At 46.3% G+C, this 21,789-nt stretch overlaps 1 protein-coding gene across 1 annotated transcript in view; it reads right to left on the reverse strand.

The window, feature by feature from the left end:
* The window catches only part of TSKS (testis-specific serine kinase substrate), a 29,235-nt gene extending 8,030 nt beyond the window's left edge, over positions 1-21,205 (reverse strand). Inside the window, exons 1-6 of the mRNA XM_015422988.1 lie at positions 21,039-21,205; positions 18,616-18,850; positions 16,937-17,032; positions 13,092-13,175; positions 7,302-7,385; positions 1,448-1,599 (exon numbers count right to left, since the gene is read on the reverse strand). Coding sequence (XP_015278474.1) covers positions 1,448-1,599; positions 7,302-7,385; positions 13,092-13,175; positions 16,937-17,032; positions 18,616-18,850; positions 21,039-21,205 — 818 coding nt within the window. The remainder of the gene's footprint in view (positions 1-1,447; positions 1,600-7,301; positions 7,386-13,091; positions 13,176-16,936; positions 17,033-18,615; positions 18,851-21,038) is intronic.
* Positions 21,206-21,789: the final 584 nt, after the last annotated feature.

Genomic DNA, 21,789 nt, shown 5'->3' on the forward strand with positions numbered 1-21,789 from the left:
TCTTTCCCTGCCACAAATTTTGTTAGTCTTTAAGGTGCCACTGGACTCTTGCTCTTTTCTACTGCTATAGAAAGACTAACGCAGCTACCCAACTTGAACAAGATGCAGGTTCACAAGAGGAGATGTGATCTTGCATGAGTCTCCAAGCTCTGAAGTTATAATGCTCATATGAGTAACTGTTTTCATGCACTTTGCAGAGGCAGGGGAAAGAATCTGCTGCCAGCCCTAGAACCATATCAACAGAGTTTGCTTGGATTGGTGCAAGGAATCAGAGATACCAAACTGTTCCACCAGTGCCCCACAAGCCCTGGCTAGCTTGCTTCCACACTAGGACACCTTTCTATGGTTCATTCTTCCCCCACAATCAGTTTGCAAACAGAGTGAAACTGTGGTGCCATGTGACACTACATGCCCCATAAAAATCTAGTCCTAATAAGCAGGATCTTCTAGATTTGTTCAGAAGCTGAGAGCCAAACTAGACATTACAATGTCCATGGGTCTGACCCATGGATGAGACGACACCATCTTAGAGATGCATTTGGCAATTTAAGAATGCTGCGAGAGCCCGATCCTGATCAGGCCAACAGCAGGACCAAGCAATCTTGTTTCTTCCCTGCATCTTTGCAAGTACCAAAACAGCCACGGGGAATGGCTGTTTTGGAAAAGGTGTGTGGGGAAGGGAAGCAAGATTGCCTGGTCCTGACATACCTTCACAGCATTTTTAATGGCCAAATTAATCTCTAAAATGGTGTTGCTGTGGTCAACGTAACATCTAGTTTTGCCCTAAGTCCTGTTCAGCAAAAGCTCTGCTGTTCCCTGCAACTGTCTCTTTAAATTTTGCTCCATTTCACATCCCTTTATGTGCTAAAGTAGTAATTTCCTGTTTGCTCATAGCATTCCTGAACCTAACATTTATCAACCTTTGTTTCCTGGTGAAGAGGACCTCACTTACTTTTGTTTGTCTTTGAACATGAAGCAATTGCTCCTTTGTTTTGTTTTTTAAAATTACCATAATTGCACAATTGTGAAACTACAATTACTTTTGAAAAAAATCATAAGTGCTTGCCTTGCCTGCAAAGAGGACAGCAGTAATAAGCATACACATGTGTACACATACACAGGAACATCACAGCAAAAAAAAAAGGAAATACATAATTGAACAAATATGGGAAGCAAGCAGCCCAATTTAAAGAGACTGAAACACTTAGAAAACCTCAGTAATGTTTTGCCCATCTAGTATGTGCAGGCTGGCAATTCCATTGCATTTGAAACTTTTAAAAAACTCACTACAAATCAGATGTGAATGAGGACAGGAGGACAGCAGGGCAGACATCAAATGCAGTGGATCAGCTCCAGAGTAAATAGAAGCAACCTTTCTTCACACTTTGGCCCATGCTCCTTAGATTTGACCCAACTACACCCTTGTATTCCTGTCTAAAGTGAATACCTGGCACATCTGGTACATCTGGCAGGGTGTTTTTCAAGTGCGTCTGGGGTCTTGAATGCAGAGAGGTAATGGGACTCATCTTCCAGGAGTGGTTTCACTTGCAGGCTGAGGTCTTCTGCTGGTACTTGCCGCTGTAAGAAACATAGCTTCTCCTAAAGGGGTGAGGGAAAGAATGATACTACGAAGTTCATCCAAACAAGTGGAGGAAACTGCGTGACACATGAGATCTTAGCTCCCTACATGTTTTGCACAACAGAGGTCCCAGATCCCGCCTCCAGCCTCTCACACTGAAGGGCTGCTGCCAATCAGAGTAGACGATATGAGGCTGTACGGAGAAGGACAAAGTAGATTCATAGGTATAACAGAACCTGGGGTTGGCAACTGATGTGGCTGAGAGGGACAGGGACTCCAGGACATGCTTTGCACCCAGTAATTCAATCCTGGGAGGGACCCTCAGTCAAAAGATTGGGTACTGAGGAATAATTCCAGAGGTGATCGTTGTATTCAGTGCTAAAAGCAGTTTTTGGGGGGCTGGTTGGTCTGGACTGGGGCTGTGGTATAAGAAGAGAGGAGTTAACCATTTGCCTCTGTACTATTTTGCTGATCCAAACACACATGCAGGAATGACTATTATTGTATGGCATGGTGTAGCCAGGAGATCCTCAGACTGTCTTGCATTCTGAAGTTCTAGCTCTTTTAGCGTTATGCACCACTAGGTGGCGAGCTAGGCACACACATATACAGAGAGAGCACTCCTACAGCTACCATATTCTCGCAGGCAGCTTTAAGCCCTTTTTCAAAACTCTTGGGAGATTCTAATCCTGAGAAAGCTGGTGTGACAGAGTGGTTAGTGCTGGACACAACCTGGGTTGGGTTGCCAACTCCAAGCTGGGAAATGCGTGGCAATTTGGGGATGTAGCCTGGGGAGGGCAGAGTCTGTGGAGGAGAAGGAACTCAGGGGGATGTGGTGCCACAAAGTCTGCCCTCCAAAGCTGCTGTTTTGTCCAGGAGTACTGATCTCTGTCATCTGGAGAACTACAGCCCCCACCTGGAGACGGGAAACACTATGTAACCCGGAAAGAGGTCCAGGCTCAAGCATTCATTGGTCATGAAACTCACTGGCAGACTGTAGGCCAGTCAGTTGTTCCCTCCCTCACAGGTTCTTTTTTTAAAGATATTTTTTATTTTAGATTTTATACAAGGCACAGGAAAAAAGAAAAGGTGTGAGGGGGAAAGAAAAATAAACGTAAGGCGCTTTTTTACAAATATTCAAGACAATACAACAACTTAAGATCTACAACAACTTAAGATCTTGACAATGGAAGCACTTTATTGTTAAATGTAATGTGTTGATTATAATTTTTATGGTTTTATTGGATTTTATGTACGGGCTTATTCCCCTTGTAAGCCGCCCTGAGCCCGCTTGCGGGGAGGGCGGGGTAAAAATGTCTAAATAAATAAATAAATAAAATAAATATAAATGTAAACAAATTAATAAATCTAAGTAAATCATTATCACATTGTAACATTACCAATAACGCTGTTTACCTAAAATACATTATCCGCTTTTCTCAATTGGAGAAAAAACTATGAAAAAAAATGTGTAAACAAACATTTTATATCAATTTAAAATTGCCGGAAAACCATTTAAAATGATTCATAACGACAAGGAAGTAACAAAGATTAAAAAATTCCAAATAACTGATAAAAACCATGAGACTATGAGGAATTGTAGGCCAGTCAGTTGTTACCAATTCCTCACAGGGTTGTTGGGAGGATTAGAATAGGGTGAATGATTAATCCTTATGGGAAGAGCGAGATAAAAATGGACCAAATATGTAAATTAATCATAATTACGATCTCCCACATCGTGTGGTGTTGTAGGTAACAGAGGGGGAAGTCTGAGAGCAGGCCACCTAGTGAGCTCATGACAGAAGGCAGACTCGAAACAAGGACTTCCTGGAGAGCAGCTCAGTCAGTTCTTATTCATATCGTGCTAGCATTACAGGTATTACAAGCAGGGTTCATTTCGTAGAAAAAGAGGTGCAGGAGCTCATTAGCGTAACTTATTTGCATAACTTATTTGCATATCCCACACCCCCTGACATCACCGGAAGTGTGTCAGAAGGCAACACCCACCGCTCAGGCTCCATTGGACTGTTTTGGATTGTTAGCTATTGGGGGGGGGGGCACACGCAGATCTGCCCTCACAGAGGAGGGAGAGCTTGCACCTGAAGGCGGGCCGGGGGGGGGGCCCTCTGCAACTTACCTGGCTGCTTCTTGCTCCTTGTGGCCCGACTGAGGACTGCTGGGAGCAGGGGGTGGGGCTTGTTGCATGTGCCCGCCCCCTGAGCTCCTTACTGCTGGAGCTCCGCTCCTGTGCGCTCCCGCAGGAAATGACCCATGATTATAAGGCAGGGTCATGTGATGAAATTGGCTCTGAAAACACTGCACAGTTGCCAACCCTCAGGTGGGGCCTGGAGATCTCCTGGAATTACAACTGATCTCCAGACTATTGAGATCGGTTCCCTGAGAGAAAATGGCTGCTTTGGAGGGTGCACTGTGGCATTATTCCCCACTGAGATATGTTCCCTCCCCAATCCCTACCACCCCCAGGCTTCATCCCCAAATCTCCAGGAATTTCTCAACATGGAATTGGCACCTATCAAATCCTGACTTACTTTTACTGTACCACAAAATCTAAATTTCAGGAGAAAGCAAACGTAACCTGTACAGAGCAGTGAGGCAGGGACAGAAGGGGTTTCACTACACACCTGGTTCTCTCCAGGGTGAAAGTTTGAATAAAGTGATGCTGTAAAGTTGCAGTAGAATCTGGCTTTGTACACCACTGATTGGGTAGCACCTCTGATGTCACCAAGAGAATGCCACATCCCCAATCCCAGGAGCAATTTGTACTTAATATTCTTAAATTAATAAGGTGATGAATGAATGGATTTATGTGACTTTTTAAAAAAGTCTACCAGTATGCCTGAAACAGGGATTGAAGAGCAAGATTAACATCTGAGCAGTACCGGATTTGCTTATGCACATCTGTCGTTTTGCTTGCAGAGCCAGAAGGAATGTTGGTTTTGCTCTGTAACTAAGGAACATACTGTGAGCTCTCTTTTTAGATTATCCTCCTTAGGTGTCTGGAATAAACTGTTTGGGCAAAGCTGCGTACCATTGGCACACTATGCAGTTTGCACGATTTGATTTTAGAACGGCAGAACTGGAATTGAGTGAAAAAGGCCTTTGTTGGGAACTAAAGCCCACGACAAATTAAGTGAGTCAGTACGAGCAGAGAGACAGGGATTGGAGACATATTAAGAGGCTGACTAGAAAAGACCGTTTGCTCCTAGCTGCAGGGATCCCAACGGACATCATCTCATTTTCCAGCAGAAAATGTCAAAAAACACTTTTTTAAAATTTTGCAATGCAACTTGATTTAAAACATTCTCAGGCTTCTGTTCAAGGTAGAGAAGTCTGCAACACAAGTCCTGTTATGAAATGCTGATTATATCTATTTTAAAAAGTGTGCGCGCACAAGAAAGCTCATACCTTGAATAAAACTTTCTTGGCCTTAAAGGTGCCACCAGACTCTAAATTTGTTCTGCAGACTCTGGTTACAATGCCCATTTTGGAGAATTACTGGGCATTCACATCACTCTTGGAAGTGATGTCGTGTATTTCAGGAAGCGTGGTGGTGACACCAGTGTAGTGCAGTGGTTAGGGTTTCAGACTAGATATGTGTAGGAAACCAGTGCAGAAGAATCCACTATTCTCCTGCCTGGAAATTGGGAACTGAAATATTTATACGTAATGAGAGCCCGAGATGGAATCTGTTTACTGCTCACTGACGCAGTTGGTGTGGCCATGAGAGAGAGGGGGAGGAACTGATAACAGAGAACTTGCCTGCACACACACATTCCTTAGTTCATGTCTCATGAATAGGATGATGTAATGTATGAAAGAAAGGAGGGGACGGAGGAACAGAGTTTCAATAAATACAGCTGGTGAGTGAGAGAGGATTGATTCATTCAGACAGCTTCCTGCAGACTTGTGTCCTGTCGTCTTTGCATCGCGTGAACCCTGCACCCCACACCCCAACAAGTGACACCACAGATATGGCGAGATCGAGGTTCAGAACCCCACTCTGCCATGAAAGCCTGCTGGATAATCATGGGCCAATCATTCTCTCTCAGGCTAATCTACCTCATGAGGCTGTTGTGAGGAGAGGGAAAAGCAGGTTGCTTACCAGTAACTGGTGATCTTCGAGTGGTCATCTGTGCATTCCCACCCATGGGATCTAGTGTGCATGCGCTGGATCGATCGGTGCTGTAGCAAGCTCTTTTAACGGATTTTCGCGCCCAGTCCCTCAGGCATATGCAGGAACCCCACCACGCATGCCCAGAGGGGTAGGCGCGGACATCCTGCCAGTTCCTACCAACCGCCGCAGGCATAAATTGCGAGATAGTAAAATATTCACAATATAAATCACACACCCAAAAAACGGCATAAGAAGCAATATTAAACACTGAGATAAAAGATGGGTGGAAATATTACAGCAGGCTTAGTGGAACACATATCAGTGTTTTTACTCAGGGCTGAAAATTCTGTTTGCCAAACAGAAATGGAAAGTGAGTTCTAGTCCCTGGGGTGGGGTGTGTGGGTGTATGTGTGTGTGGTTGAGAAGGCTCTGGTTCCCAGGTTTGAATCCCCATCATGCCATGAAGTTTGCTGGATGACCTTGGGCCAGTCACATTACTGGCATTCTCCCTATGAGCAGAGGCACAGAAAGCAAGGCCTCCAAGGAAGACTGTCACTGATGGGCGGGTTCATGTGGGATTAAGCAGCTTGAAATTTAATTTAAAGACAAGGGAGATGGGCTTGTGATGAAATTGAGTATTACAAAGGGGAAATGTGCGTGATGAGCCCATTATTTATAAGCTTCAAGGCATCATGCCACAGAATTCAGACATAATAGGTTCCTCATGCTAATTTCCTCTGCTTGTAATATTCAGTTTTATTATGAGTCCACCCCCTTGCCTTTAAATTATTACTTAATTCGAAATTCAAAAGGAGATGCCTTTGAGCTTATGTGCTGTTTTGGCAGTCAGCAATCATTAGAGCGGGTAGTAGGCATCTGCTGTTGCCAAATACACAGTTGATAGTCAGAGTTTCCAGTAGATTTCAGTGACATAATGGTAAGAGTGCCAGAGTAGGATCTAGGAGACCCAGGTTCGAATCCCCCACTCTGCCAATGGATGCATCCTGGGGGATCTTGGGCCAGTCATTATCCCTCAGACTAACCTGCTTTGTTGTGAGAGCAAAAGGGAGGAAGTTTTTTTTGGGGGGGTAGCCCGAATGGCTGAGGTAAACTCCCACTCAGCAGAAAGGAAAAGTATTTTTTAAAACTGTTTTTGAAGAAGAAACAAACAAAAAAATAAAGTAAGAGAAAGTTTGGAAATAATTCCTAAGAGCTGAGAGGTGAGCTAACAGCGAACCGATCAGACCGATGAAGAAGAGGTCTACTCAACGCAGCGGTAAGAAAGGAACTGGTGCGATGTCCACGCCCACCCCTCTGGGCATGCGCGGTGGGGTTCCCGCGCACGCCCGAGGGACTGGGCGCAAAAATCCGTTAAAAGAGCTTGCTACAGCACCGATCGATCCAGCGCGTGCGCACTAGATCCCATGGGTGTGAAGCACAGAGACCACGTCACGAAGATCAATGCGCACTCTCCTGAGCTCCTTGGAGGAAATGTGGGATAGAAATATACCAAAAAAGTAATGGCATGTAAGAAAGCAGCTCCACACCCACACATCCATCCCAGACCCGAATGCTCTCCTCTCTCACCTCCAGCAGCACTGAATTTTTCTTGAGCAAGTTGGTCTTAACTTCAGCATCCTCTACAGTTTTCGTGACTTTTCGGCACCTTTCCTGTGAGGACCAAAATGGGGGGGAGGGGGAGTTAGTGGCCTGTCAGCGAAATACAAGGGAATGAATCGAAGCGAAGGATGTTATTCGTTTTCATTGAATCTCCTAGATCTCACCTCCACAAAAGTCTCTTGAAAAACTCTTTGTTTTCCATGTTCTTCTGATTTTTATTTTTTTAAACGGGCACATCAGTTTTCACTCCGTGCCGATTCACACACAGGGACCGTCGCACTAACATTCAGCTGCGAGGGGTGTATTTCTGCTGAAGTCTGTAGATCGAAAAGATCTGGCCATGCCACCAACGCTCTAACCCACCTATCGCTCCGCACTGGAATAAATACAGGATGGATATTTTAACATATAATTAATATTACTCAACGCGCAGCAAAAGCAAGTGCATTGCTTAATTATGACCCAGAAGCTGAACACATAGTTCTGAGGCAGCTTATGAATCACAGTTAAGAACAGATAACAGTCGGTCAGTATGGTGTGGTGATTAGGAGCCTTGGAAGAGCCAGGTTCAAGCTTCGTGGTAAACCTGGGCTGGCTACTGTCTCTGAACCTCACAGGATTGTTGTGAGGGGAGAATCAAGTCTCCTAGGCCAGACCTTGGGAGAGCCAGGTTCAAGTTTCCTGGTAGCCTTGGGCCGGTTACTCTCTCTGAGCCTCACGGGATCATCATGTGGGGAGAAACAAGCCTGTCACTTTGTGGGAGGGTGGGATAAAAATGTGACTAATAGAAGAACATTAAAACGACAATGTGCCCCAGGTCACAGTCAACGAAAAGCAACAAGCCGCAGGAGCATAAATTGCGAAAACACTGAGATAAAAGATGGGTGGAAATATTACAGCAGGCTTAGTGGAACACATATCAGTGTTTTTACTCAGGGCTGAAAATTCTGTTTGCCAAACAGAAATGGAAAGTGAGTTCTAGTCCCTGGGGTGGGGTGTGTGGGTGTATGTGTGTGTGGTTGAGAAGGCTCTGGTTCCCAGGTTTGAATCCCCATCATGCCATGAAGTTTGCTGGATGACCTTGGGCCAGTCACATTACTGGCATTCTCCCTATGAGCAGAGGCACAGAAAGCAAGGCCTCCAAGGAAGACTGTCACTGATGGGCGGGTTCATGTGGGATTAAGCTGCTTGAAATTTAATTTAAAGACAAGGGAGATGGGCTTGTGATGAAATTGAGTATTACAAAGGGGAAATGTGCGTGATGAGCCCATTATTTATAAGCTTCAAGGCATCATGCCACGGAATTCAGACATAATAGGTTCCTCATGCTAATTTCCTCTGCTTGTAATATTCAGTTTTATTATGAGTCCATCCCCTTGCCTTTAAATTATTACTTAATTCGAAATTCAAAAGGAGATGCCTTTGAGCTTATGTGCTGTTTTGGCAGTCAGCAATCATTAGAGCGGGTAGTAGGCATCTGCTGTTGCCAAATACACAGTTGATAGAGTTTCCACTAGATTTCAGTGACATAATGGTAAGAGTGCTCAGAGTTTCCAGTAGATTTCAGTGACATAATGGTAAGAGTGCCAGAGTAGGATCTAGGAGACCCAGGTTCGAATCCCCCACTCTGCCATGGATGCATCCTGGGGGATCTTGGGCCAGTCATTATCCCTCAGACTAACCTGCTTTGTTGTGAGAGCAAAAGGGAGGAAAACAGAACTATGCTGTACACCTCTTTTTGGCAAGCCTCTCCCCCATTAGGGAGAAAATCAAGTTACAAATATCTAAATGAATAAATACATTTATCTGAGGCTTTTGTAAATGTAACTGTAAATGTTTCTGGAGCTGCTGGCCTGCTGCAGCTGATGATTCCTCTTCTGGAAGAAGAAATGTGCTGGTAAATATGAAACAGGAGGCAAGGTGTTGTGACACACAACACGTGAAGTATACAAAAGGAAAGAGAAGCTTGCACTGTTTCCTATGCAACATGCTCCTTCCTTTCTGATTCCAGCTTAACTGGGCTCTCTCAATGCCAGCTGTTAGTCATCACTAATTAGTTCTTGTGTGTATATATAGGTACTAAAGTACTGTGTTTCTCTTTACAGTCAAGTCCATTACTCACTACTATTAATTTTATTATTTTAAGGTTACCTCAGAATTAACTATTACTATAATTAAAAATAAAATAAAAATGAGCAAGAGCTTCGGCTACAAAGAGAAAAACCATATTCAAACTGCCACAATCCCAAACAATACCCTAGAAGAACTGGAGATTCATGACTAATTCTTGAATACCCTAGTAACTAATTGCTCGAAAAAGGCGTGTGTGAGAAATTGCAGGGAGAAATTGAACCTTTTCTGATGACTTGCTTCCTAATGAACATATTGTAGGATATTACCTCTAGGGACAGACAATTGCTGGATTTTTATTCAAAATATTGCACAATATTCAATGCTGTGTGAAACTCTTGTTTCAATTCTGTTTGCCCTTGATTGCTGGAAAGCAGTGACTGAGGAGGATAAAAGTGTACTGATGGAGAAACGGTCTGTCATTTCAGACAGAACCTGTTTGAGAACCGGTTCCCTTCCGGAATGTATTTGCCATTTCATACACAAACGCTTCAGTCCCGTTTAGGAACCGGGATTGAAGCGTTTTACCTGTCATCCACTTCCAAGTGGTCTCCAGTGCCCTCTCCTGGTTCCGATACGCTTTCCCCCCGCCTTTTTTCGCCCGCGCGGGCGATCTCCGGCTGGGAGGAAAACGGCGGGAAAACAGAACGGTGCAAGTCTGAAATGCCAAACCGCTTCTGATCCGGCTCATTTCCGGTAGGGGCAAGCCCTGTGTGAAATGGCGGACTGTTTAGGAAATGGGACAACAACACTGAAGCCAGTCTATACAAAAAGCAAAACTGGACGAGATCGTGGTTCATGGCAGAAAAGAAGGTGATTATCTGCCATGAATGAATTTCATGTCTAAACTGAACACGCAGGGCTCTTTTTGTAGCAGGAACTCCTTTGCATATTAGGCGACACCCCCGCAATGTAGCCAATCCTCCAAGAGCTTACAGTAGCTCCTGTAAGAAGAGCTCTGTAAGCTCTTGGAGGATTGGCTCCATTAGGGGTGTGTCGCCTAATATGCAAAGGAGTTCCTGCTACAAAAAGAGCCCAAGATCCATGCCTGGATGGGAGCACCACAGAAGCTGACTTTACATGGGCAGACTGTGGGCAGCTCATCCCCTGAACTTGTCTCAGACAAGTTAAGGCACCCTTGATGCTCACCTTGAGCTGAGCGCAGTAGTCCTCCAGGTATTTGGCCTCCTGTCTGCGCTGGTCCAGGTTTTCGCACAGCACTGAGCACTCACTCTGCATATAGAGAGAACAGAAGGGGAGTGGCTGAGAGGGCAGCCGGTTCCAAAGGAAAGCTAACAGGAAGAGGCAGCCATCTTGCCCTAGCCAAACACCCTTCACAGTTTGGAGCCCTTCCATGGAAAGCCACCCAGACCCTCCTGTTCTACCACCTACATTTTCTACTTCCTGTTGCAAATCACAGCTGGAGGGTGTGGTAAGATTTAAATTGGAAAAATGGCAAAGGGTTGAAGGGGGTGGGAGGGTTAACCACCCTTCCTATGTACTACAGCTCCAATCTGAACCACTCTATCCCGGGCAACTGATTTTGTGTGTGTAAAGTGCCATCGAGTCGCAGCCAACGTATGGTAATGCCATGCCATTTTCAAGGCATGAAACTAACAGAGATAGTTTGCCACTGCCTTCCTCTGCACAGTGACCCTGGACTTCCTTGGAGGTCTCCCATCCAAATACTAACCAGGGCTGACCCTGCTTAGCTTCTGAGATCTGACAAGATTGGACTCGCCTGGGCCATCCTGGTCAGGGCCAACTGATTTTACCCTTTTTAAAATAAAAAAGCAGAAGATCTTGATAATATGGATGCATAAGTGCCTTATACTTTATGCTGTTGGTCCATCAGGTCAATATTGTCTGCTGAGACTGGCAGCAACTCTCCAGGGTCTCTCAGGCCGAGGTCTTTCACATCATCTATAACCTGATCCTTTGAACTGGAGATGCCAGGGATTGAACCTGGGACTTTCTGCATACTAAGCAGATGCTCTGCTGCTGAGCTGTGGTCCCTCCCTGACCTCTTGTGTCACATTAGCTGAACCACTGACACTTTACTAGTGACTCTGTTAGCCCAGGGAGTCTGTTAAGTTTTCACGCTCCTCCTCAAAGCAAGACTAACATCATCTGTGGAAAGACGAGCACATTTAATTACAGCCAATAGATTTTTTAAAATTCCCCAGAATCTGAAATTCAACCTCATACCCTTAATCAAAATTATCAAATTAGATCCCGCACAAGCACCTTTGGGTTTTAGCACAGATCCTTCTGTGGCAAGAATTCTTAACTGTAAGAGACCTAGCTGGGGATATCAGAAAAGCAGTGGGTGGAGGGTGGATGTGTAAAATTGTTCAGGACATCCTGGATGAGAGCTGCAGGACACTACACACCTACTTACCCTTTACATAGAAATTATCACTAGTATATAAAGTGAGGGTACCAAGTGGAAGGCCTAAATGGGTCTGTGGGGGACAAGAAAGGATGAAGGTGCTGGTATAGTACGGGTGTGTAGTTTAGTGATGCTTAAACTGTCGTCTCATGTGTAAGTTCCCACTGAAAATAATAGAATAATATGTGGAAGAGCCAAATGATGCTCTCATTGCTTCATGTTTCCTAGGCTGAAAAGGCAATCTGCTTCCCAGCAGAAGTTCTGAAAATGAATGACGGCTTTTCTCGGCCTCAGAACAAGGAGCAGCTGCAGCACAAAATCTGAAGAAAACTGTGGATGTCTGCATATTTCTCTACTGGGATGTGATCTCATTAAGGAGGGGGAAAGTGTCATAACAGGAAGGGCCTGTTTAGGAAACGGGAGAGTGACGGTGAAGCCGGCCACAGCAAAAAACTGGGGAGAGCTTAGGGTTCATGCTGGAAAAGAGGACAATTGGCCCAGGCCCATAGCCACAGGGGGGCATTTGGGGCGGTGCCCCCTCACTCGTAGCCCATGCCCCACAACTCCTGCTGCCCCAGCCAGTATAATTAATACTTGGTGAGTATACACTCTCTGCTACAGTAGCGGGTGGGCGAGGCACAGAGCATATACTTGCTGAATATTAATCACACTGGCTGGCTGGCTCTCCTTCTCCTGTACCGGCCAAGGCAAACCAGTGCGACCAGCAGTTAAGGAAAGACCCTTCTTTCCTTTGCCTGCCTACTGATGGGATACATCTCTCTCTTCCCCCTGCTCTCCCCTCCCCCGGCCCCCAGATTTCCCAGAGCCTCACCACCCAAAATTTTCTGGCTACGCCCCTGAATTGGCCTCTCTCTCTCGGAATGGGCCTCATTTCCAAACTGGAAACATCTGGGATTGTGAAGGCAAGAGCGTATACACGGGATGGGATGCACGGGAGCACCGTGGAATGGGTGGGAACTCTACAGAAGTTGCTCAGAGCTTTCTGTAAGAAAGGGTAATCAATAAAAATGGGAGAGCTGGCAGATGTGCTAACGTGTAACAGTACCCTGTGGATCCTAAGGAAGTATTAAAAAAAAAGACTTCCTGCTTCCAAGAACAATGCATCCGCAAAAGGACAAGGAAATCAAGAACGAAATTACTCTGCAAGTGGCATTACAAGATAGACTCATCTCCTGACCTTCTCTTGGTGTGGGCAACATATCCATCTCACTGACCTTCAGCTGAGTGCAGTACTCCTCCAGGTCTTCGGCTTCCTGCCTGCGCCGCTCCAGGTTTTCGTACAGTGCCGTGTACTCACTCTGCGCAAAGGGAGAGCAAGAGGGGGAGTGGCTGAGAGGGCAACTTTTCTCAAACGAAAGATAACATCACAAGGCAGCCATATTGCCCCGTCAAACATCTAACTATATGTGTATCCTTGTGTTAACTGTGTGAACTGTCAACTGAATTAGTGTTCGAATTCCCAGGTGTGTGAGGGCCTGATTCAGGTTGGGACTGCAGTGGTACACAGGGAGGGGGGGCTTATGTAGTGTTACCAACTTCAAGGTGGGGCCTGGAGCTCTTCTGGTATTGCAACAGAGATCAGTTCCCCTGGAGAAAATGGCAGCTTCGGTGGACATACCATAGAGCCAAGAAGGCCTAGAATGACATGACATCACCTCAAGTTCTTTCCCGTCAAACGCTGCCCTCCCAGGCACCGTCACCAAATATCCAGGAAATTCCCAAGCTGGAATTGGCAGCTCGAGTAGGGTTGCCAGCCTCCAGGTGGGGCCTGGAGATCTGGTAATACAACTGATCTCCAGATGACAGAAATCAGTTCCCCTGGAGAAAATGGTTGCTTTGGACGGAGAGTGGACGCTATGAGGTCCCTCCCCAAACACTCAGGCTCCACCCTCCAAATCTCCAGGTATTTCTTAACCTGGAGCTGGCAACCCTAGGCTTACCACACCATTTTCCTGATCCAAAAGTGCTTCAGGGGGGCTACAATTTGCCCTATTGAGGATATTTACTTGTACTAATGGGTTACGTGTGTTCTCATTGGCTACACACGAGTTTCCCCACTAGGACAAGCAGCAGATCCCTGGTGCTCTTTGGAGTCAGGAAAATGGCACTGGGTGGAAGCTGAAGCCTGTTTGCCCCACAGTCCTGATAAAAAACTGTCCCCTGCAATGCTCCCTGTAAGCTGTGGAGTCTTGTGAGCAACTATTCTACTTTGTGAGCTACCAGCATTAAAGCTGTGAGCAAGCAATTTGGCTACTACATAAATTAGTTTGCTCTGGAGCCCTCCTTCCTGAGCTAAGACAGAAATGTGTGAGCTGGAGGCTAAAAAACTGTGAGCTAGCTCACACTAACTCAGCTTAGGGGGAACACTGGACTTCCCTGTGCACCTGGGAATTCAGTTCTGACTGAGTACAGAATTCCCACAAAACATCTCATGACAGAAGCCAATGAGGGGCAAGGGGGACTAGAGGACAGTGTATTGTATAGTTAAAACCAGGGGTCATTTCCTGCGGGAGCGCACAGGAGCGGAGCTCCGGCAGTAAAGAGCCCAGGGGGCGGGCACATGCAATAAGTCCCGCCCCCTGCAGCCCTCAGTCAGAGCAAGAAGCAGCCAGGTAAGTTGCAGAGCCCCCCTTCCCCCAGCTCCCTGGTCCAAAACAGTCCAGTGGCACCTTTAAGACCAAGTTTTATTCCGGTATAAGCTCCTCCTCCTCTGCAAGGACAGATCTGCATGTTCCCCCCCCCCCAATAGTTAGCAATTCAAAACAGTCCAGTGGAGCCTGAGCGGTGGGTGTCGCCTTCTGACACACTTCCGGTGATATCAGGGGGTGTGGCATATGCAAATAAGTTATGCTAATGAGTTATGCTAATGAGCTCCTTCACCTCTTTCTCTACAAAATGACCCCTGGTTAAAACTCTTTCGAGCTCTTCCAAATAAAGGAACTGTCCTTCGCTTTCTAGAAGCTATATTTGCTTCCTGTCTTCCTATCAAATAACAGCTTTGAGGGGGTATAAATCCAAAGTATAGTACTGAGTATAGTACTACAGCCCCTATCTGAATCAGCCTGTGTCCTTGGCAGCGGCTTTTATTTCTTTTCTTTTTTTTTAAGCTAGAGATCCTGATTATGAATCTCTCGTGTCACGTGTAGCTAAAGCATTGTATTTCTACTAGTGACTCTTTTCGACCAAGGAAGCTTGTTAATTCCTCACTACATCCATACAAAAGAAGATTAAAATCATCTGTGGAAAGCCAAGCAAATCTAAGTACAGTCAACACATGCAAACATTTCTGAAATATGTGCAATTCAACCATCTACCCCTAATCAGAACGATCAAATTAGACTGCACATAAGAACCTTCAGGTTTTAATAAAGTCCCTTCTTGTGGCAGTAATTTTTATATTTACAAGACACCCAACTAGTGTTGTCAGGGAAAGCGGGGGGGGAGCTTTGAATTGTTCAGGATTATCTTGCAAGGGCAGAACATGCTGATGAGAATGAAGAATGATGGACATCTATCCAATTTTAACATAAACAATATCACTAGGGTACCAACAGAGCCTACATCGGCCTCTGAGACAGAAAAGAAACTCTGAAGGAAACCCGAGATGCTTGGTACTCTGGACATATTGCTTTGTTGCATTGCTGCCCCAATTGACAAACGTTATCTGCTGAATTTGAATTCAGAAGTTTTTCAAACATCCTTCTAATTGGGGTGGGTGGGTAAAAAAATGGCACTCGGCAAGAAGCAAACAAACTGACACAGGGCAATTCTGCATTGGCTTTTCCCTCCGTCGTTTTTAACAAACTCACCTTGGAACAGAAATTCCCCTCTGCATCACATGCTGCTTTCGCTTCCTTTGATCATCGGGTTTTATGGTACCTCCTGCATAGATTTATGGCTGCTCAGGGGTGACTTTGCAGTTAGTATGGCATTGCCCCGGGGTATCTGAATGTGGTTTTGAGCTGCACCTTGTCCTCAGTGTTGAGAAAATGTGGAGCAAATGCCAGATGGAGAATCGCCCACACTCTCCCTCCCCCCAGTATTTAAGAGCCAGGTCTAGCTCATGGCCACACAAGCTAAGCTCAGGGGGCAGTCTAGACCAGGGTTCCCCAGTGTGGTTCCCATGGGTGCATGGTAGCCATCAGTACTCTCCCTGGTGCTCTTTTAGAAAGTAGGTGGGGCGACTGTAATGCTGGGCTTGTCATTCAAATGAAAGGGGTTTCCATAGCTGCCATACAGGAGGTCCAGCAGGACTGGTAAGCATCTCGGTTTTCCTTAGCCAGTGTATGGTCCAGACGTAGCTACAGTGGGGCATCTTGGGGCCCTGCCCCCTTAATTAAAAGCCCTGCCCCACATTTAGCCATTTCCCCCCAAAGGTTCATGGGAATGCTTCTGAAAGACTCACTATGACCTAGGTGGTATACAGCAGGACTGGGCTAGCAGAAAAGGGGACGTACTGAAGGTGCCACTCGTGAGTGCCCTTCTAAGCTTTCTTACCCTGTGGAAGGGAACTCAAAAGGCATTTAAATGTCTTCTGAAGGCAATTAAATGCTCTCTGGACTGTTTTCTTTGTTAAGAACTGATGAGCTTGCTGCCCTGTCCCTTGTAAGGAAGGGCTAGAAATAGGCTCAGAGCCTCCCCCTTTAAAGACAGGCATTCAGATTAATTTAATTAACTGTAATTTAACTGCCCTTTAAAACTTTAAATGCCCCCCGGAACAAGAAAAATCCTGGCTACGGGCGGTTCCATTCCCTCACCAGGCTTTCCTTCCCACCCCCATCTTTCTCCTCGCGCTTTCCTTTGTTTCTTTTTATTTCCCTTTCTCTTTCTCCCTTCCTCCCCTTTATTTCCCTTCTATGATTCTTTTGCAAAACAAGGAGGGCGCTATTGTGTTTGGCTCCACCTTCTGTGGTGGCCATTTTGGGGTGGCACTCACCACCCCCTCTCAAAATTCCGAGGTGTCCGCAGGCTCAAAAAGGTTGGGGAGGGGGCCTGGTCTAGACCCTTGGCCGTGTGTTGAATGTTGGAACTGCTAGTAGGATGGTGACAGTCTCCAGACCTGCAGGTTCTGAACATGGCGGTTGACCTTGGACGTCCTCTCCTTGAGGCTGGTGATGGAGTCCTTGGCTCGCAAGAGGCCACTATTGCTCACTTCCTGCTGGAGGAGAGGGCAAGAGGGGGGTGGGTCAGGTGAGTAGTCCAATTGCTCCTGCCTTCTCCACTCCACACCTTCTGGGCATGTCTCTCAACCCATGGACTTTAAAATAGTGGTGTTGGGGAAGGGGGAAAGGGTTGCCACCTCTGGTTAGGCAAATTCCTGGAGATTTGGAGGGTGAAACCTTGGGAGGGCAGAGCTTAGGGAGCAGAGGGACCTCAGCAGGGTACAATGCCATAGAGCCCATCTTCCCAAGCAGCCAGTTTCTCCAAAGGAAAGGATCTCTGTAGTCTGGAGACCACGTGTAAAAGCAGGAGATCTCCAGGGCCCACCTGGAGGTTGACAATCCTAAACGGGGATCAAATAAATCCCTCTAAATGAGGGAAACTTTTTAGGGGAAAGTGAGTTGGGTACTTAGGAGATATGTCATTCTATTATTTTCTTAGCTCTATGGAAATACATGCAGGAAAAAGATAGAGATAGAGAAGCTAAGTGTATTTTTAAATGTATTTGCATACATTCAAGACATACACAGGGCTTTTTTCTGGGGGAATGCACCAGAACAGAGTTCCAGAACCTCTTCAAAAAACTTTTAAAAAAATGATTAAAAGTTCATGCGTTTTCAGCATACAGATTGAAAACTTCACTTCCCTCTTGACAGTTCCCGCACCTCTTTTTCCAAAGAAAAAGCCCTCGGCATGCAACAACGCAATGTTTTGCTGCCTTCCCAAAGTGGCCATTCTAATCCAGTCCTTAATAGCCATGAATCTCGTCTTCCAAATGCTTAGGGTTGGAAATAAATTCACAAATAAAAGGAAACGGAACCTTTGGATATACATCCTAGCCGTTTAAGCCCGCTACAAAATGCCAGCCACTAACATAACACCATTAGAATGTTTCCTAAAAGGCCGCAGGAAGCTAGTGTTGATTCTGGAGCTGAAACTGTACAGCCTCCGTGTAATGTGATCCTGTAGTCTGCATCCCCACCCACAAGAGGCTAATCTCTGTGTTCTGTGTGTCAGAGCTAACATCCCAGATGCATGGCAGGAGTAAAATCCTAAGGACACCAAGGAATCAGCGATATCAGTCTAGTTTCTGTCTGCTTAATCCTACGACTACTATACTACACTGGTCCAAATATTTAGAAGGGGACATCTCTAAACTGTGCTGGCTGAGGGAATCTTGTGGCTAGTGATACAGATTTAAAATATATCACCAGGCCAGGCTCTGGTTAAGGTCCTTAACTGATAATAGTTCCAGAGGGGTAACCATGGTAGACTCTGGCAACAGAAATAAACTGGAGTTCAGTGGCACCTTGGAAAGACGTATTCCAGTGTAAGATTCCCTCACTGAGAGCTCACTTCATACGCTCTTATTCACTTCAAAAGATCCTGTGATGGTGCAATAAATTCCAGTTTATGCTGGAATAAATTTGGTTCATTTTTAAGATGCGTCCAGACTCCCATTTGCATTTTCTGCTTGAGGAGGGAGAGCTTTTGGTGGTTCTTAGAATGACATTTCAGGGTCAAACATTCCTCTGACCAGAATGTCAGCATGTATACATGTTTGCAGTTCCCACTCACCTGTTGGATGGGGGTGTCATAGTCATCCTCAGACCATGTTGCTTTGACAGGGGGCAGGGGGTCCTTTCTTTCCCCAGCTGCTCCCTCTGGGGAACCCCCATCATCTGAGGGCTTGCTCTCGGTGGTGGAGTCTTCAAGCTCCCCATCAGTCAGGTTCAGGAGTGAAACGTTGGTGCAGGCAGAGGAACGCTTCAAATTGAGGTTGGGGCTTTCGCTAGTCAAGTGAGACTCAACTCTTGAGAAGAGAAAATGGGCCATTAGTAACAATAGGATCTCTTATCTTATTAGTAACAAGAATAGGATCTCTTATCTCTGCCTGCTACCGCCCTATCCCGCCCATCTTCCAAGGAGAGCATGGCTGCACATGTGGTTCTCCCATCTTCCATTTTATCTTCAAAAATCCCCTAAGAGGTAGGTTAAACCCAGCTATGGTGCCTGGTCCAAGGTCACATGAGTGCGGGGATTTGAATCTAGAACTCCCCATCCTTATTGTGGCAGCAACTTTTGTGAATTAGAGCCCATTGTGTCAAATAAGAGAGACCTTTTGTCTTGGTTATCAGGGCTCAAGTATAATTTCTCTGGGTCTGGTGCAGACATTTAATATGTGGCTCTGAATGCACACAGCCATATCCCACTTACTCAACTTCATGATTTATTAAAGGCTTTTATTTTTTTTTCATGCGTGAAAGAAGAGGAGAAAAGAGATTGGATTTATACCCTGCCCTTCACTACCCGAAGGAGTCTCAGAGAGGCTTACAATCTCCTTTCCCTCCCCCTGTCCACAACAGACACCCTGTGAGGTAGGTGGGGCTGAGAAAGCTCTTTTGAGAACTGCCCATGAGACAACAGCTCTGAAAGAACTTGTAACTGACTCAAGGTCACACCAGCAGCTGTATGTGGAGGAGTGGGGAATCAAATCTGGTTCTCCCAGATTACAGTCTGTGCTCCTAACCACTACACCAAACTGGCTCTTAATTAAATAATTATTGTATGCAGGGGTCATTTCCTGCAGGAGTGCACGGGAGCGGAGCTCCGGCAGTAAAAAGCCCAGGGGGTGGGCACATGCAACAAGCCCCACCCCCTGCTCCCAGCAGCCCTCAGTCAGAGCCTGTTTGGCCGCTGAAACTGTACCTCTTTTTTTGGCACCACTAGGGGCAAGCTATGCTTATTTATAGGCTGAGAGTGCTGTGATTTGCCTAAGGTCGCCCAGCTAGCTTCAGCTGGGGAAGCAGGGAATTGAACCTGGTTCTCCAGATTAGAGTCCAGAACTGGCCCATCCAGGGCTCTTATGTGGCCCGCAAGCAATTGGTGCAAGGGAGGGAACAGAAGACTGCTTGGGGAGGGGAGTGGATGGAGTCACCCAGATTGTGACTTCAGCACAGTGGAAAGCAGATAAGCAGTGTGGGAGTGTCTGCCCAGTGCTGCACCCCTGGCTCTCCAGTCCTCCCATGTGGGTTTTCCTCTGGGCCCTTGGGGCCTTGCAGTGAGAATACACCAACTCGGAGTTTACCAGCTGCTGCTCTTTATACAGTTTATATCTCCGGTACCTGGCATTATGTTTTATGGCATACATGGCCCGGCCCGACAGAGTGACATTTATGTCAGATCCTGCCCTTGTAACAAATAAGTTCGACACCTCTGGGCCAAGGGTATGGTTGGGGCGGACATGATCCAGTAACCTTGGCTGAAGTTAAATAGTTCTGGTATGGTCAGTGCCCGGATAGAAGGAAAGCTGTTGGGGACTCAGCGTAAGCCACCTTGAGTTCCGTGATGGAAGAAAGGCGGGTGGGATATGTGTAACAAATGTATAATAAAAATAATGGGCTGCTGGAAGTGAGAACTCCCTGTAAGACTCTAGGGCACTATGCATCAGAGCAGGGATGGGACGGGTCCTTCTGTTATTCTAGAAGTGATTCTGATACGTCTATCCAGGATATTAGGCCACACCCTGACCGCACCGCTCATTAGCCCATTAGGCCACACCCCCATGTTACCAGAAGTGTGGTCATCCAGCCACACCCACCTTTCCCTTCTTATTCTGTTTACCTTGTTTGTTGTCAAAACCCAGGGCTTTTAAAAACTCCTGTCCATGTTAGGCCACACACCCCTAATGTAGCCAATCCTAATGAGTTTCTGTTGCTGGGTGTGGCCTATTATGCTAATGAGTTCCTGCTGGGCGTGGCCAACTCAGGAGCCAGCCGGAACTCCGATCCTGTGCGTTCTTGCCCCAAAATAGCCCTGTGTCTATCCATCAGGGGAATTACGAGTCCCAGCACTGTGGTCAAGCTATCTTTGAGTTGTCATGCCCACCCTGAGCCCAGATCCTTTCTACAACACCCTCCTAAAACAATAATCCATTTCCAATAAGTCCCAAGCGGCGTGTTGAACTCCACCTCCACCCCTCGTCTTCCCAGGGCTCCCACCCATGGAAAGAGACGGCTTTCTTCTTTTTAGGGAAGGCCTTGATGCTGCCAGACTTCCCCAGCTGCTCCTTGCTGCTCTGAGCCCGACTCTCCACTCCCGTCGGGGTGTCACCAGCTTCGTTGATCTCCTTGGACTGCCAGATGGTCTTCACCACAATGTTGGCCATTGCGGGTTGAGTATCGATTTCTGGCTTAAGGGTGGATCTTCTTCTCCTGCACCACAGGGGATATCTACCACCTCCAAGCCAACTGACGCTCCAAGGACGGCTAGGCTTTCCCATCTGGTCCCTGTGATCTCACAACAGTTGCCATGGTGCCCATGATCACATGACCCCTCTCTTCCACCTTTGGCTTCTACTGCCAGCATTCCATGATGTCAGCACCAGTCTTCATAGGAAGGAGCAATATTGGCTGAGGCCATAGGGCTGAAAGGGAAAGGAGGATCCATCAACTGGGTTTAATGAGCTATCACTGCAATCGTAAAGACTTTCCTGGAAGCGTGTCCCATTGAATAGCATGGGACTTAACTTCTGAGTAGACCTGATTACAATTGCTTCCTTAGTTCTGCCTCTTTTAATTCCAGCCTCTTTTTCCTTCTAACTTATTCTAGGGAACCAGGTTCTTAGCCTTCTCTCCTTGGTTGTTGGTGAATAGCATTGAGTTTGGATGGAACTGTCTATTGCTCTTTTTCATGCTGTCCAAATAACTCTCTGGCTGCGTTTTTTGTGGGGTTTTTTTTTGCGGGGGAGTC

The sequence above is a fragment of the Gekko japonicus genome, unplaced genomic scaffold (assembly GCF_001447785.1).
Source record: "Gekko japonicus isolate JY-2015 unplaced genomic scaffold, Gekko_japonicus_V1.1 scaffold1358, whole genome shotgun sequence".
NCBI lineage: Eukaryota > Metazoa > Chordata > Lepidosauria > Squamata > Gekkonidae > Gekko > Gekko japonicus.